A 19,677-nucleotide genomic window follows, 5' to 3' on the forward strand; every position below is an offset into this window, starting at 1 on the left:
TCAAATATTACACCTAGATATTTGATTTGAGAGAACGAAATTGAGTTTTGCTAGATCAGTTACAATTAACCTTCTATCGGTCGCGCGGTTTTTTTTTCATATTTGGTCGCGCGGGGTAAAAATTTTCCAAAATGTATGTATTTTGATGAACAACCGTATTTATTTATTTAAAATTATTTAAAATTATACATTAAGTACATTTTAATATTTAAATCCAAAATTGTGTTTTTTTTTTTAAAATTAAATTAAATTATAATATTAATTATATATATATTCTTGTTTTATTTACATTTCTTCACAGCAGCTTGGACACATTTCTATGAGATGATCACGGCAAATAAGTCTTGCACAATTTGTGCATACTTTTGTTGTCTTTCGATCCTTATTTCTGTCACAAAAAGAACATCGCCCTGATTGTCGAAATCGTTGAATTTCCTCTGTAGCATTTACATGAAATCCATATTTTACAATTTTATTTTTTATTTCCTTTGGTAATGATATGATAGTGCAGCGATATTCCATATGCTCCTTCATCAATTCTCGAGATAAACATTTCAAAAAATCAAGACGTGTCTTTTTGTTATTTGGGCAGTTTTCTTGATATATTATTTGAGCATTGACACCTCCGATGTTTAGCATAGAATAAAATACTGTCAATGGCCATCGGAAACTTTTCCTAGCTACTGTATAATTTTCCGTCATGCGATCCATGTTATCGACGGCGCCTTTGGTGGCATTATATAAAGTAATTATTTCCGGCTTTCTTGCTTCATTCGTATTTGTATCAATTGCTTTATCAAAATGCATTGTTGAAAGAACTAAAACAATTTTATTTTTTTTCGGCATGTATGAAACCAACGTTTGATTTTTACTAAATGCAAAGTACGAAGATGTTATAATTCGGTGTTTTGTTTGAGTAAACTCGGGGGGGATCTGTCTTTTATTTTTCCGTAAAGTACCTAGTAGTGAAAGTTTATGTGTTTTTTGTAAATCGTTAGCTAACTCAACACTGGTAAACCAGTTGTCAGTAGTTACATTTCTACCAGTTTTTGAAATCGGTTGAATTAACCGTTTGACAACACTAGCGGCACCATTATCAACTTTGAACGGCCCATCAGGTTGTGTACCAGCATAAATTTCAAGATTTCCTGTGTAAAAATTTAAATTGTCGCAGAGGGCAAATATTTTTATTCCATATTTTGCTGGCTTACTCGGTATGTATTGACGAAATGAACATTTTCCACGGAACGCTTGTAATTTTTCGTCGATGCAGGTATATTCAGACATGGAGTATGCCGTTTTACAACTGCTCACAAACATTTCAAATATTGTCCGTATATGTGTTATTTTATCAATTTTTTGTCGTTCACTTCGACCTCGAACGTCATCAAATCTAATGTAACGGAGTATAAACCGGAATCTTCGTTCTGACATTACGCACGAAAATAGTTCTGCCCCTGTTCCATCCTTTTTCCATAAATCTTCCGAACTTCGGTGTCCACATTTTATAGCACCTAAGTATACATACACAAAAAAATTGAAATAAAAATAATATGGCAAATATAATATGATAAAATTATAATATTTTATAATAATATATATAATATAAATATATTATAATTATACTATACAACTAATATAATACAAATATAATATGATATAATTATAATATTTTATAATAATATATATAATATAAATATATTATAATTATATATTATATATATTTATTATATTTACCTATCATATAAAGAATTCCAATGACAGCTTTTATTTCTGCAATATTTGTGTCAGAAGCATCTCGTTCCCTCGTAAAATTTGGTCGTACCTTTTGGATGTATACGTTCGTACATTTGACTATAATTTCCAACATAGATTTTGGAAAAAAAATATACCACGAATCTAATATAGTTTTCGCTTGTCTCGCAGTTTCTTTTACACCTGATTTCTCGGTAAGAACATTCTGTGCATAGGCTCGTCTTATCTGAAGTGGTTTTTCACGGTTCCATTTAGTACCATCTTTACCATAATACGAATCGACCAACCGCATAGCCAAAGGTAAGTCGTCATCAGATTCATGATAACTTTTTTCATCACAAACATCAATAGTATCGCGTGTAATACCATTATCTTCATCCGAGTATCCCGACTGTTCCGTGTCTGTATCGTGATTCGAAACTTGTGATTGTTCAGCATCTTCATTTTCATCACTAGAAATATCACCCCAGATTTCCTCATCACTAGCATCATCTAACATTTGTTGAATACGTCGCCGTTGGAATTCGTCCATGTTGTATAAAAAAAATAATAATTGGTCGCACGGGGTAAATAATTTCCAAAAACGACACAATCAACTTAAGCGAATAGTTAAAACTAACTGATTCACTAAAACAAGCTTTGGTCGAATCATAAATTTAGATAAACATGTTATCAACAGCTATACAAGATATAACGTAGGCACGTAATCGTGGGAAAGTTTTACTGATGTCTATATTTAGACTGGGAGATTATTTACCCCGCGCGACCGATAGAAGGTTAAAAGAAACATCAGTTACGTTTTTCTGTGAAAGAAATACATTGATACTTATTTATATTTAAAGATATGCCGTTTATTAGAATAGGTACACCAATAATTATTCAAAAGAGACTTTAATAATATTATAAATGTACTGGACATAAAATGGGTATTTAGGATGTCTAATTTGTATCCATCGGATAAGCTACTGCTGCGTTTTTTTATACCTGCTAAAATTGGGAACCGTCGTAAAAACATTGTCCGACAAATATTGTTTTACAGCGGTTTTTTTTAACAGAGTCTGGGTCACGTCCAATCACTTCGAATCGGTTATTAACAGCGAAATAACTCATAACTTCAAGTCGTACAGCAGTTTCATTAGCGTTTTTTGATACTATTATAAGTTATAATTACCCACGTCACGCATTGTATCGTTTAAAGCCAAATATCTCGGTTCCAATTCTCCACGACAGCTCTTCAGGATCAATCGAGAATCCATATTAGCTCGAAGCAATGAGTGTTAAAATAGCAATTTGTATTTTGTATCATGGCACACGGCAAGGTGCATAATCGGTGTGGCGTTAACCGAAAACACTCGGAGAGCCTGAATAATTTCTTATTGCACCATTCGAGCTTACAAACACAAACTGGTCCACGATTACGATTTTTTTCTAGTTCATATGAGCGCACACCGTCGAAACACGGAAACTCTATGCAGTTGTTTTTGACTTCACTCGTCTAGCCAACTCGGATAACTCAACTTTGGGTGAAAAATTACACACGTTGCGTTCTGGGGCAACAAGTTTTTTTTTTATAATATGCACGTGGTTTTTGTCAAAATGCTAGTAACTCAACGAGACTTTGCTTAATTGCCAGCGATCTGCGAGTAGAAACTACCTCCAATTCGCACCTTTCGTCTTAACGATTGTGTGCACTATGCTCAACGCATACTGTCCAGTGTCGTCAGCGTCCTGGACATATATCTACGGCACACAATGACGTGGACCCGGGCGAGGAGGCTCTGGGGGGAGGGGAAAGTGCCAATCCCGTTAACAAAAAAACATATAATGTAGTTTTTCAGTATTTATTAAATAATCAGCATCTTAAAAATGTTTTTAATTCAAGTGCCCTCTCCGTACAGAGATTCTAGGCACACCCTTGAGTCGACACGATATTCTTGTTGGTTGATACAGTATGTGGTATAAGTACCTACTAAAACACTTTTGCTCTTGACAATCTGACCGTTCACCAGATCACTAATTTCGATCCCTGTTGGTATTTCAACTGTACATCCAGTATTTATAAGATCGGGAATAAAATCCACTTCGCGATTGTGGCCCAATTCAGGACGCACCTCGGCCATTTAACTGTTGATACAACAACTTACAGGGGTCTTTCGGTAAACGCTGCAACTTATATGCAACTCTGCATACTGCACCTTGTCTATATGCTCTATGCAAACTGTTGTTGTATATTATTTCACCTTTGATTTCAATGTTTTTGAATTTTTCGAGGCAATCGTTCAAGGAATTAATAATTTTTAGTTTGAATGATGATAAGGACACACATTCCGTCACAGGATTTTCGACCGGTGGTTCAGCATTGAGCCCGGCCATGATGTCGGAAAAACTTAGTTTAGGTTCGTATCTCCCGCCCTCAGTTGTTCCGTTCATTGTCCGTAGATATAACTGGTCAATGTTTGCCATGTTTGAAATAAACTCGATTTATCAATACAGGGTATGGACAATAGTTATTGAGTCAATCGCTGTTCGCATGGTATTGTCGACTGTCGTACTATAGCATGAAAGGTTAGGTTAAGTTAGTTTTCTGGTGGAAAGTTAAATCAAGTCAATGCATTTGAGAGATCGAAATTAAAAATGCCCAGTCATTTTGATAAGATCCGGTGAAAAAAAATTAAGGAAAAGCGAGAACACAAATAAAAATAACCGTAGATACGTAAAATGTTCATTGTAAAATGATGCTTTGACACCCATCTTGTACATACTATCTAATGCCAATATTTGTCTAGACAATGGTATATGATAATAATTGCCTTGGCTTAAATTTAACATGATTGAAAAATTTTAATTCTAAGCTGAAACACATAGTAAACCACATATTATTATGTTCATACTATTAAGTGTAAAACCAAAATGCAAAGTTGTGATTGTACTATGTTAAACCAATTTTCATGTCAGCTAGTCAAACACAAATATTAAATAATACATTAATTTTTTAAAATATATTAAATTGTATAATACAATATTAAGTAATACCAACATTTTCAATTATAAGCCATGATAAAACTAATATTTTAATTTATAAATTAATAAATCTTTTATTTTAATTTTAGGGTTATATTCATAGGCAATTTATTGACCTGTACTTTGGGCGTAGTTTACTGTATTTTTAAATCTCCCTTTTTTTGTCCTATTAACAATGTATAAAAAAATTTTGATATTTAAATTATTTTTCATCAAACTAGTTGAGTTATTTTAATTCAAAAATATTAACCTTATGGACTTATAACTTTTAGCCATTCACTTTAATCAATGTATTTTTTTTAAACATAGTTAATATAATACAAAAAATATTTTATTTTTACTCTACTTATGTTTGAATAATAGGTCTTATTTGAGAATTCTGAAAAATGCATTGTAATTTAACAAAAGTTTCTTCATACATTTTTCATAGAAAATACGTAAGCTGATTTCACAATTTTTTTATTTGTATTTGATGTTCATTGAGTATTTAATTAAATATTTTTTATAAAATGAACAAAAAATTTAATGATTTTTAAGAACGTTATTTTTTTGAATTGTGAAGAGCTTTACTTTTAAATGTCGAACACAAGCCCTAGTTAACGGACATATACGTATTTATATGCATAATGACCACAGCAGTGCACCAGGCCACGGAATATAATTATATATATATACATAACTTCCTTAACTGTAGGTACATACATTGTACCATGGTATACTATATTGTAATGATCGTTATTATTTGACGAGTACCTACCTACCTATCGATTTTGATTCGAAACATTTTCGAGATAAACGCTCGCGACCTCTACGTTACAATAAAATCGGGTACCGCGCACGGTTTATAATGTGTACCGTAGCGGTACGGTATTTACCGTGCGTTTGCACATGCGGTGGAGGCGGAGTCGGAGCACCTTTAAAGTCTCCGGACTTGCCGGCGCGAACGATAGTCTGCCGCTAAACGTTTCGTGCGAATAACCGTAAAGGACAGAACACGGGAGACGATCGGGATAGTATATGTATTATTTCTGATCGCAGTTAGTAAAACGATTTTATTTTTTCAGTTGTATTATTGTTTGAACTTTTGGTTGTTTTTTTACACTCTTACCGTCTCCAATAAACCTCGATCAACGCCGCCACGCTGAAAGTGCAGTTGAAACGTGAGTTGTAATGAGTTTTCTTTATGCATTTAATTATTTTAATATTATTCAGAATCCCACATACCTACGATACTATAATATTTTATATAACTGTTGTGTAAATTAATATCAGACGAATTCAATTTAAATTTTAAAAAATGTTATTACGTATAAGCGTTCAACATATGTCAAAATAAAAAATTCAATTATTTTTTAGGAAGTATACTATGTTGATAATAACTTATTAATTTTCAAGGATAATATGTATATATTTTTTAAAGGACACTGTTTTAAATTATTTAGTTTTTTTCACATAATTTAAGAAGTGTGCTGCACTATTAATGATATAGACTACTTTTTACCTTTTTAACTGCAGTACATTATTAAGCAGATTATTTTTTTGAAAATGTCAATGTATCCAATCCACATTTTAATGAGAAGTTTCTGAATATACGTACTAAGCATACATCAGTAATATTTTGAAAAAATGTATTCCGTTTACAGTATTTGGAGTAGGATTTTTAAAATATTTAATACAGTATTCTGAATACTAAATTTAATATTTTAATATTGGATAAAATTTCAAATTTTTCAGAAGACATGAATAATATTTTTAGTATCTAATGTAAGAACTATTTTAAAAGTATTTGTCATTTGGAATTCTTATATGGTATTTAAAATACTTCCTTCATAACACTCCTATTCATAAGTTTTCGAGTATTTATTCCAAATACTTCTAAAAAGTATTTTACCCAAGTCTAGTATACTAAGGATACTTAGTCTTTAAAAATGGTTTTAAGAAAACTCAAAAATAAATGTAATACTTAATCAAGCGTACTTATCAAATTCAAACAATTTTTACAAACATATAAAATGTTTATAAATTGATATTAAATACTATAATTTTCAAACCATAGTATCTTCTTTACATCTTTTTATCATATCTTCCTTACCATGGATCTTTGGTTTACAAAATAAAATTACTCAAAAGCTATTTGTTCAAATTTCGATTTGGATACCTCAACATTTTGAAAAATGTCATCTGTTAAATAATTTATTACGAAAAAAGGTAATTTACCTTTGAAAAAAGTCCATATCGCAATGGTAGGTATAATAAAACTAAATAATATTTGTAAGTAAAGATTGAGTATGGTTAGTGAATCTCTGTAACATTACTGAGTATAAAATTTGAGTATTCGGAGTAGGTAACAGTTTTTTAATATTAAGATCCTTGCGCAAAGGCGTCAGTCAATTTTTAACGTTCATTCGTACAATTGACAATTGTTGTTATACAATCGGTTAATAATAAGATAAACTGTTGTTAAGAGTTGTTGGTTTACCACACAAACTGCAAAATGTGTTACTAAAAATATTAAGTAGACATTTATAGAAGTTATTTTTATTATTAACAGAAAACCACACGGCACGTAGGTTGTGTAAGGTGCAGCGCGTGTGTTTCTGGAGCAGTTTAATAACTAATACGGTTTTGCTGTTTGTAGGAATCACCTCGATTATCCACACAAGGTACACATGTCAACTTCTAAAATTGTATTATACCTGCATAAGATGTAATATAAAATAATTATAAAATCTTAAAGGAACGAACTATTTTTTTTTCAAAATCGAACTTCAGACGACTCGTGCAAAGTCAATAGGGAATTAAAATGTATAATCTCTAATGATATAATCGAATATTAAATAATATAATCAATAATGGATGGAACTCAATTATTTTTCCCTAGAAAATAAACAAAGAACTCAAAAGTTAAATATTATGTTTATCATAATCCACTATTCACGCGAAGACATGCACATTGTATAACAACCGTAACAGGTATATAACTATATGTAAATATTTTTTTTATTTTAAATTACTGTCGGCAACAGTTATCGTTGTGAGTGATTTACAGATATCATTTAAATATGGGTTACATAATGAACAATAAATAATATAATGTAAGCGGTTTGGTATAGTATTATAATATAATGTAAATTTCATAAAATATATACTAGTTTTTAAGTTGTCGTGTAAAAATTGTCACATGTCTATGTAACTATTGTTGGTTTGTACACAATTTTAACGAAAAAACAATTTCATGTAAAATAATAGTGATTGATGTGTTTAATACTAGAAAATATAAATTATAATATTATTATTTTAATTTAACAATAAATATACTTTACCTGTTGTTAACTTTCAATGAACCCGAACTAAAATTAAATCGGGGGAAGAGAAAATCATTTCTTATTATCAACCACCTTTTGCAATATATATGAATACATACATTTTATATTTATGCTGACCAGTGACCATACTGACTTATTTTATAAGGTCAGTCCTTTATATTTTTTTTGAGCACCCATGGATCCCTGCTCATCGAAAAAGGAAGGGGGCCATTTGTATAGGCTTATAGGTTTATTTGTTCAGTGCATTTTTTCTATAATATTATTTAATTATAACATTCGTACTGCATAAGTAGCAATCGAAAATACCTAAATAATATTTTCTGCGGGAATTTCAATAAAAAGGACACTCTTCCCTTCTCTTGTACTCAATATGAGATGAATTTTGTAGTCTAATTAAAACATTTAAACGAATTACATTTAAGTATTATTTTAAATATTTTGTTTTAACATTTTTGTCAAAATATTTTCAGCGAAATATTTTAAAATAATATGTATCCAATTTACGAAGAAAAAGATAAGACAATCAATTAAATCTCAAGATTTTTTGAATACCATTATTTAATATTTTTAACATTTTATGATATTGCTATTTAAAAGTTAATTAATTTCACTTTCAAGGTTGATGGTAAATTTGATCAAATATTATATTGCAGGATACGATGACGTGCATACTTACTTAGCAAACTTACTGTCATATTTGTTTTTATATTGCATATAATCATACAACAATTTTAATTTTTGTATCTAATGGAAATCCTGGCTCAATTCAATTAGATTTCCAAAATGTGTTAAAATAATACTTTTATCTGTCATATATTTTATTTCAATGTAAAATGTGATCAGTCTTCAGTTTCGTGGCCAACTTAAAAATCTAGAGGTGCATTTGTATTATACCTATACCCAAACCATATTTACGACCTTTGTTACCCTTAAGAACTCTTTTAAAAAGTTGCTTATTTTGTTTTTAAAAATCACATTACTGTCCAACACAACCACACACCTCATTAAATAACCGAAGCGGTCGTCTCTTAAATACGTGCTCCAGTTGAGCGCAACATTTCAAACTGAAATAATTTTTCAATCATATTTATGCAAAAATATGGTATAAACGCACACAATTAATGTTAAATCGTCAGCCGAGTCCCAGTGAACATACTGAGTACGTAGGACACATTTCCTCTCAAAAACCCTCGTTTTATATTTTATTCAATTATTTATCGTTATGTGTTTACGCGACTACGCCGATTGATGAATTTAAAAAAAAATTCTCGTCGGGGGGGGGGGGGGTTGATGTATTTGGATCAAAACGTACTACGTATGTGTTTTAATTATTGACTATAGAACACTATTTGATGATTTTTAAAAAAAAAATTTAAACATTAAAATACTAAATACATAGTAATTCCTCACACAAAACTCGCACACACAAAATGTCATTATTATTGCAACATAATAATTGATAAAAATTAAACAGCTTAGACCAATGTTCTGCTAGAATATCCGAATATATAATACTATGGTTTCCCGTCGGATGATTGATGAAACAACACGCGTTACGCCGCACCGGTCTTTCTCTACTCCGTCAATCTTTATCCTATTTTAGTTCAAATTTCCATTATTTCCTGACGCCATCTCGCTATAACGACATCGATTTTATTTTTATTCATCGTGACCAATTTATTATAATACGCCGCTATTGTGTCCGTTGTTGTATTCGTCCCAACTGGATTAACAAATTATTATTAATAATTTCACGTATTTGAAATGTTCCATTTACATAATAATTATATGGGTAGAGTATGTGTTATAATGCCGTCGATAAAATAATACGATGTTACACAACATTGTTGTGCTTTTAGAGCCTCTTACCAAAACGTCTAGAATTTATATCTGCATTGTATTCGTGCAAAACCGATGGTTTTTATCGTAAACAATAATTACAATTTGAAATAATACTAAACAAAATCATTATCAATATTTATTACTCTTACAATATTTTATTCCGTGCATTCGAGTCTATTTGCGGTAAGTGTGATAAAAACGATTATTTTAACCGAAGGCCATGATGTTGTTTAATAAAAATATATTTGTATATAAGATCACTGTGTAACATCAGATAAATTACTGATTTGCAGTCCTAAAAAAGGTATACAATCATCTATATTATTGATGCACCAAACTCAATAGAATGTTTATTGAACACATTGATAAACATTTTGTTGAATTTCCATATCTCTTTTTTCCAATATCTAGTTAATAACATCATAGACATATAAATATGAATATGGAATTTATTGAGAAGCTTATTTTATACTGGTCAAAATTAATATTTAAATTCAAGGAGAAAAATATGGTTATTAAATATTTAAATTACATATTTTATTGGATTAATTTTACCGTTTATGAAGTTTTAGTTTATTGAAAACGATGCTTTTTAATCTACTTTAATGTAAGTTTATAAATGTATTTGAAATTTAATACAACGGAAATAATCATATCCGCTTGTTAATTTTTCTAAAATCAATAAGATACATCAATATTTTATTTACATAATAATTCGTTTATCACAATGTACACTCCAATGCTCCACTTGCGAAATCAAAAATGTACTTATTTGGTTAGTATAAGACAAAAATAGTAGGTTAATAGTACTATAGTAATAATTGGAACTATGAAACACTCTATAGCTACCACTTAAGTTTACACACAAGTATATTGTACGACTGTGTATTTAATTTAATAACAGTAAACAAAAACTGACGCAGAAAAACGGCTAGCTATTGTAAAGTATTGACGTATAAAAAAATATATATTTTTAGAAAATGTTTTATCATTACGAAAGCAGCAACAACTATTTAGAATAGAAATTCTCAGAAAAATATTCTGCTTTGGTTGTACAATTAAAAATCTATGTTGTTATTATTTAAAACATCCAAAATTAAAAACTTTTAACAAATTGTAAAAATATTTATATTTCTTTAATTGTTAATGCTTATTTAGATAATAATAGTTGCTGTTTAAAAAGTTATCAACAAAAATCAAATTACAATCGGGAAGTAGACATATGTCGTAGACAGCTAAAATCTACAAAACTTATTTAGAATCGTGACCGCAGACAAATAATACTCGATATATATTTTCGAAAATATAGTTCACAGATATCGATAATTTCAATTTTATTAGTCCAAAATGTAGCAACTGTAAATAGATATAATTTTGATGCGTTTCTAATTATATATCTTAACGAGTTAAAAAAAAATAAAAGATCCATAACGCCCACATTTTCATAAATAAGCCATTAATGCTGTCTCGTTCGTTATTTTTGGATAATTTTGATGACTGCCGTTTGTAATAATAGTGTTCAGTTCTTAACTTTATATTGCGTCATGGAAGTAAATTTGATTTTCAAATATTGTGCGCATTATGCATAAATTACGTAGGTACTTGATTTCGAATCTTAATAAATCGTGGAATAATCCACGTCGCCACGTTGGAGACGTGATAACTATTTACTCATGATATTTCACAGTAGGTATGAAAACGAAAATAATTGAAAATGGTGACACTATAATTTTTGAATACTGATACTTCAGTAAATATGATCTACATTCAATCATTTGTAAAGCAAATATTGATTTAACTTGGAATACCGTGTGAATTATTTGGTGGGGTTCAAGTTTCTACTACTTGTAAAAATAAAACAAAAATACAAATGAAATGGTCGACTTATTACTACTGACATTTGGTACGTTTAATAAATAATTACAACGATTATGGTACGGAAAGTGTATGACTTATGTAAATATTAACTAAAATTATACAAGACATGGATTAGTTTGGAAAGTTTACGAAAATTACGAAAAAATAAACTAATGTAGCCTTTGGGTTATATTTTTGTAACCAACTTATAATAAATATAAATATTAACCCTAAAAAATAATAATAATTAGTCACATCGTACAATTTAAAATTAAACCCTTCACTTCATCCCTCCTCTTTATGTAAGATAAACAGATAAATATTGTATTCTAGATAATGTACACTCACTGTCAATACATTATATTATTAGGTTATCCGTTAGATAATGAAGTCATAATCGCATAATCTTGTCTGAATCTCCGAGGTCTTTAAAAAGCTAACAACTTAAGTACGCACTAGTGCAATGATAGTTATCATGCTGTTGGAAAGTTAGAGAAGGAGACGTCGCGAGTCTAATGACAATATTTTAGTATCATAATAATACAATGTGCGATTACAAACTTTATCATCGGCTTTAAAATTTAACAAAGCAATGTCTAGGCTGACTTGAATAGTGTTTACAGTAAAGTTAAACCTGGTAATCTATTGATAATATCATACATTTACAATGGCGTGAGTTAAACCTTAGATCTAATGGAGGGCATCGAATATTATTGACAAGTGTACCTAATTAATGGAGTGGACGCAACAATGGTGCTAAATCTTACGTTGGTTGAAAAATTACCCTAACGTGTTTCTAAGATTATAAATGTCTGACTAACACAAAACTTTCAAACCTCAAATGTACTTCACAAATATTTATTTTTAAATGATAAAAAAGTTCATTTTACTCAGGTACTTAGTTAACTGAATTATGAAAAAAAAAAATTTCTAGATCGTAAAGTTGTGAAATTATATGAAGTAAGTTAAATTGATCAATCTTTATTTATGTACCCACATTATAATAAACTTTAAATATTATCAGTATTCCACGAGTATAAAATTAAAATTAGATAAATGGTAAAATAACTTGCCCTCTTATATTTTTTAATCAAATGAATTTAAAAATGCATACAATATTACTACAGTCAATGTCAACCCTGTAATAATGAACAATGCACCTAATATATAATAAACTATTTGGCAGGAGGATAGGTGGTTTACTGAACATTATATTTAACCAATAAAATAAACTAAAATTAATAAGTTTTATTCTCGATACAAATGAAAACAAATTCTATTGTTTTATTTTTGTTTGGTGAATGAATCAAGCTTGCTATATAAAATTGCATGATTTATCAATTGAAGTAATTTTATTTGAATACATTTTAAAAATCAATAGCAATAATTATGATTTATACTTTATACAATTATTATAACAGTTTACGCATAATTATTTTTTATGATTGAATACGGTAAAATGGAGAAATTAATGTATTGCTTATATGTAAATATACTGTTCAGGCATTGAAATTAGTTTACTACAAAACAATATGTGATTTAAAGGGCCGACCAAAAACAATGTTTGTGATTATGACAACCATTTTACTAAAAAAAGGTTTGATAAATTGTATTATTATTAGTATATATATTATGATATACAACCCAAATTGTTATATGAAATACATAATATGTAACACAATTTATTCCACAAAACTAAAAAATATTATTTCATTAACTGTTCATATAGATCTTATTGGTGTATACGATATTTTTAAGCCAGAACAACCTAATATCTTAGGTTTTTATAAAATACAGACAAATTTATAAAAAAGAAGAGAAAAGTTGGTATCCTTTTTTGGGGTATAGTTTAATAGTTGTCGAGTATCAACCTTGTAAAAAATAGGGTTTCAAAGTATTCAATACTAATGTCTTATTATTTGAATATTCAGTAAAAAAAAGTAAAAAAGTAAAAATACAAATACTTTAAAAAGTATTTATAGATATTAGATACCTTTAAATTGTTCACAACAATTATAATAACAGTTAATAACAATTAATATTATGAATCAACCGAATTTGATTTTTTTTAAACATTTTGATGTTTAACATTCATTTTGTCATTTTGTCATTTTATCTATTATAAATTGATCATCGGTTTTCTTTGTTAGTGTATTGAATTGCCATATTTTATTTTATTTAACTTGACTAAAATCAAAATAGAAAATTTATAAACTAAAAAGAAAAAAATATTTGAAAATTTGTATTTTATTTTGAGCACAGATATACTTTGAGAAAGTATTAAGATTTCTTTGTTCAAGTACTTTTTTTTAAAAATATTTATAATGCTTATTTAAGTTATACTTGAAAAGTATTCGAACACTTTTACACAAGTACATAACAAGTCTGTTGAGTATACCTTGTCAATGAGTAAGACATTATAATGTGTTAAATTTCCATCAACTTTTGGGGAACTTGTATTACATTCTAAAATCTTGGGTATGAATATTAAATATTTTAAGAAATAATTAATTACAAAATTATTTGCAAATTTAGACATTTTGACGAAATTAATGTAATCTTTCAAAAGTCAAATCTATCCATAACACATTATTGTAGATTTACACTTATTTTTTTAAATTTCAGTGAGTATTAACAACTTACAAAGAACCTTACTATCACATTTTATCAATATTTATGGTCAATATAACTAAAATAAATCAAATAAGAACTTAATTTTTGGTAACCAATGTTGTTTTATTTTATTTTATTAAAATGTTGACAAATGTTTATATTTTTTTTTTTTGGCAAATATAGGCTATTGGGTGATTATTTTTTTTTTGGTAGGTTTTCAACTGTGGGAGAGCGTACTGTTGGTTTGGACTTTGAACACTCTTATATGTGGCAAGGATTTTCCACTAAGACCTCAGGTGGCAAGACACCACCCCAAGTCTCTAATACATTTTTGAACTGTTATTTTTTATCATAATGTAAATGTAGAAAAAAGATTGATATAAATTGGGAATATAGTACTCATTTACAATAAGCGTATTTTATTGGACTGCATGCGACTGCCACCGACCACCGTATACTGTTTATAACTGTTACTGTGTTGGTAATTGTAATATAAAATCTAATAAACAATGATAAATTTTACTAAATTCGAACCATTAGAATTGTCAAAAAAAAAAATTAAATGATGGTAAATAAAAATTTGAATCAGTAAATATCTCATCCACTGATTTCCAAACATTTTAGGTAACTATAAATGACATTTTACAGTATTCGCTCGAAATAAAAAAAAATTGTTTTGCCAATTTTGCTACTTAATAGTTATATGAATGACATAGTTACCAACTTAAATTTTATATATAAATTGATAGAATACAAACAAATATTTTTATTTTGACAGAATGTCATAAGTTTAGTGAATAATAATATATGTATTTTTAGTCTTAAAGAATTTTTTTAAAAAAGAAAAACTTTTGCACTTCTGTAAGTTAAGACAACGAGAATAAAAATCGTTGATTAATATATAGTATAATAGTCTTTCTAAGTCAAAAATAATTTATTAATAAACTTATTATATTCTATTATATATATATATGTATTATGTAAGACAAATTAAGACTCAACCGTTAATTTTAATTAAAAATAGTTTTGGTTATGGTAATAGTTATGGTTTTCACTTTTTATAAATGTAGTAGGTGCATCATTATGATGAAACCCAAAACCAATTTTTACTCACATTATTATAAGCTAGAGTACCAAATATATCAGATAAATTTTGTTTGCATTTTTTTTTTACTAAAAGATGATCAAACTGGATCAAATAACAAAATATAATAACGTTGAATTTCCTGTGTATACTGTCAGCGTGTATGATAAACGTCATACTTTTACATTTTGTAACGATATATCTAGCAGCTGTAAGTTTCTGACAGTCGAAATTCTAATTATTTATTTTTTATGTAATAACTATATATCAGGCAATCAATTAAAGTGGAAATAAAATAACAGTTATTTTTTCTTAACTTGTAACCACAACATAGTTGATAAGATTTGTGTTTGATAATTTATAAACTTTTACATTTTACTAAACTAATAATAATATGTAACAAAACATAATATATGAAATAAACTCAATTTTATTGTATTTCAATTGATTTTAAAAATGTCAATATTTTGAAAATATTCTAGAAAATGTTAATCTGTAATCTGTTGTACAATAATACCTGGATTTTGTTCAAATCGTGTCACTTGCGAGGTCCTAACATACTTACGTTATACACTAAAAAATGTTTATTATTTTGCTGATAATGTCGGTATTTAAAGACTATAATAATAATATAACTGTATTATTAATATTTGAAACGGTATTTTTAATTAAACACGAGTGCCTCGAATGTAATTATAAAAGTGGAACACCGTTGACTGCAGTGAGGATCTGTCTACTCTTGAAAAATATATAAAGTATATTATAAGATTAATATCACTGACGTAATGAATTAAAATTTGAATACCTTCATTAAGAAGAAGTTTTGGCGACTGGTATTAGCTAATTTAATGTTAGGCCGTTATATTAATAATAGGTACGATATTTTCGTTTGTAAATAACCTGAGGATTATGAATGTAAGTTTTTTTTTACGTTTCCATTTCACACGACCAGTAAAAATGTATTTTAATGTAACGAACAACTAATACTTACTCATCATTTAAGACCAAATATTATACAAATATTCTGACTTTTGAAAATGAGATGCAGCACATATACATTTTTTTGATAAGTTTTTTTATAACCTCTTATATTGGCTATTGTTTTAAAAATTTATACTCACACTTGTGGCCGTGTCAAAAAAACACAAATGTAAAACGTGGACAATGATTTAATAATGTATAAATGTATAAGCAACCATGACACTGCCATAATTATTGAAGTTATTAAAAATTAATTCGTTTTCTACGCAGTAATACAGTATTAACGAAAGTGGTAAATTATATTAAATTTAAAGAAAGTGAGTACTAATTATTCATCTATAAATTATATATAAGTAATGATCATTAATCTCACAAGGAAAACAATAACTATTAAAGCTGATTACAACCCTCTGTAAAATATTGTAATGACTGAATAAATACAATGAATGAAAAAAGAAGAGTCCCAAAGTTGATTTCTTTTTTCTTTATTTTAAAGAATACATATTTTGCACTTTGTATACACTATACGTCTATACGTCTACCTAATACAAAATGTTAAGGTTATAAAAGGTAAACGAGACTACGCGCTATCTTGTGAGGAGGGATCATCCTGTGACACTACTTCAAAAGCAAATTTGTCAAAACAAAAAAATAACATCAACTGAGTAATTAAGATTCAAGAAATCATTGTACAGGTTTATTTGAATTTTTTTTTGTACAATTTCAGATTCTTCAGTGATAACATTAACTTTGACTAATGGTGATACGGAATAAATTACATCAAAATATATTAAATCGAGGGTTGCACAAACAAACATTACCTTTTTAAGGTAAAAAAATAAATATAACTATACATGTTTAGAGTTAAGAAATTGAAAACCTAAGCATATTGTTTGGATGTGTATTGCTATTTAATCATATCATAATAAAATAGGCTGAAATCGAATAGAACATTTTATCGATGAACAATTGGCGAGGAAAACTAGTTGTATAGTGTACGGATATGTATTCAGTCGAGTTTGCAGTATGAGTAAATATTTTGTGTGGTATATTAAAAATAATTCTCCACGAATATCATCAATAGGCAAATAGATTTGTGCAATTAATTTTTTTTTTAAAACAGAATAGGTACAAACGTCCATGTGTATATGCGACAAATGGAGACCCTTGTCCGTGTCTGCGTTCAATTGCAAGGCATAGTGAATTCAATTACTGTCGTCAAAGAAAACGCATCTCGTCGTTGTGTATATTATTATTTTGACTATTTTCTATTCTTGTCTACGTGTCAGTAAAGCTTCTTTCGTGATTTCTCTTAGCTTCTACATCAAAGTCATGTCGTTAACTTAGTAAACGTTTTTTGAAACTCAATATTTTTTTAGTTTCGTTTTTTTTCTAAACATAGATTTGTTGTACACACTGGTCAGTTGAGCCGTCATCGTCAGTGTGACAGTGCATCGTATAAAATATTTTTAAAAAAAACATATTAGATTTAGTCTAAGCCTCTGTCTTGTTGTGTTGGGAAAAACTCATAACTTAATTACAATTATGGCAATAAATAAAATAAATATATATCATGTATAATTATTTCAAAAATTATACTTATTCGAGTATTTCACCGGCTAAGAAAATTAATTGATATAATTAATATGATATATGAAAATGTATTTACTCACATTTTAAATACTTTCATTTACTCAATGAATTATATCTGTACTAAATATAATACTATAAAAAACACATAGTATTATATTTTTGGATCTAATATGCATAATAATTATCCTGTAATATGCATTTATGTGTCCCATGAAATGATTTGATAAATAATTATTACAAAATTTTTTAAAATTTTTTTAAAAATAAATTCACGGATAAAATAAAACTTCTAATTTTTGCAAATTAAGTATAATTAAAGTTGAAGTCAAAACTTAGATACAATATACTTATGTTTCGAGTGTTGACTTTGATTAGTATCGTCGTATACCATGAGTCGAAAACGTAAAGCGTTTAGGAATCAGGGGCGTAATTTCAACTTTTCAGTAGGGATGCAAACATTTGAATCAGGTCAATTGTTTCCTCCACCAGGCCATTTATATATCCTGTTTATTAAGCGGAACTTAAAAATAGGGCTGCCAATGTATAGTCTGAATCCCCCAAATGACGCCCCTGTTAGGAATGTTTAAAAGGGCTTAACATAAATATTGTGATGACTACAGTTTAATGTTGCTTATGACTGCTTATATTATTGGGTTATAGAAGTATTTACACAGTTAAACGTTAATCATTAATTAATGCGATGAATTAAACGACAAAAACGAATGAGAAAGGTGCCTAATAAAAAGGTATACGGGTTTTTTTTCATTTCAAATAAGAAGTAAGTGGGTATCCCTTATTTTTTATTTCAAATTAACTTATGCATTATAATATGAATATAAATTATACGTTAAAACATAAAAAAAAAAATGTATATTTTGTAGTATTGCAATGACAGATGTGCTATTGTGAGATATAAATTATAACCAATTTTACTTAACTAAAAAATACAAGTTTCGTAGGAGGTAATATCATATCGTCAATTTTTTATGCCAGTGATAAAAAAAAATACATTTTGCTAAATATTATGTCGTTGATATTCTTGATTCAAATTATATTTAAAAATAAAAAAATATATTAAAGAGACAACACAATTATTACCATGTAATATAAAATAAATATATTTCCGAGAAAAAAAAACGTATTTATTAAACTATATTCACAAAAGTCAACTTTAGTTTTAAATTAAAATGCAAACTACATACTTTTTTTGTAATAAGTCTCTTGCCCAACTATCCAATTTTAGCACCTATATGATATGTTTAAATTGCTATTTTTATTAAAAATCAATTTCATTTCATTATACATTTTTTTTATTTTCGATAAACACTGACATATTAATAATATTGTATTTTCTTTTAAGGTATTTTACCTGTACAATACAAATGTTCCATTATTTATAGTTATAATTTATGGATTCTTTCAGTTAATGTGGCGTTCTATAATAGTTTTATAATTTTTGTTTGATTGCTTTTTTTATTATTAAAAGATAATAGTATATGGTTTAATATACAATATATTGCAATACATTTCTATAACAACTATTCAAGTTCAGACGTCTCAATGTTTTTAGAAAATCGTATACTAAAAATTAAAATTGCGATTGAA

General features: G+C 28.1%; 2 protein-coding genes across 4 annotated transcripts in view; one reads left to right on the forward strand and one right to left on the reverse strand.

Annotated features, from left to right (window-relative positions):
- Positions 1-279: 279 nt before the first annotated feature.
- Positions 280-2,530, reverse strand: LOC111033832 (piggyBac transposable element-derived protein 4-like). Its single transcript, XM_022314762.1, has 2 exons — positions 1,738-2,530; positions 280-1,514 (listed from the first exon to the last, which is right to left on the reverse strand). The coding sequence occupies exons 1-2, from the start codon at positions 2,285-2,287 to the stop codon at positions 286-288; spliced, it is 1,779 nt and encodes a 592-aa protein (XP_022170454.1). The 5' UTR covers positions 2,288-2,530; the 3' UTR covers positions 280-285.
- A 3,182-nt stretch (positions 2,531-5,712) lies between these two features.
- The window catches only part of LOC111033830 (ras-like protein rasC), a 169,482-nt gene continuing 155,517 nt past the window's right edge, over positions 5,713-19,677 (forward strand). For 2 of the 3 annotated variants that reach the window (XM_022314759.1, XM_022314758.1), the window contains exon 1: positions 5,713-5,936. The gene's annotated coding sequence lies outside the window, so the exon portion shown is untranslated. Of the gene's footprint in view, positions 5,941-19,677 lie in introns of all 3 variants that reach the window. The other variant, XM_022314757.1, reaches the window with a different exon arrangement.

This window comes from Myzus persicae, unplaced genomic scaffold, assembly GCF_001856785.1.
Source record: "Myzus persicae strain clone G006 unplaced genomic scaffold, MPER_G0061.0, whole genome shotgun sequence".
Classification (NCBI taxonomy): domain Eukaryota; kingdom Metazoa; phylum Arthropoda; class Insecta; order Hemiptera; family Aphididae; genus Myzus; species Myzus persicae.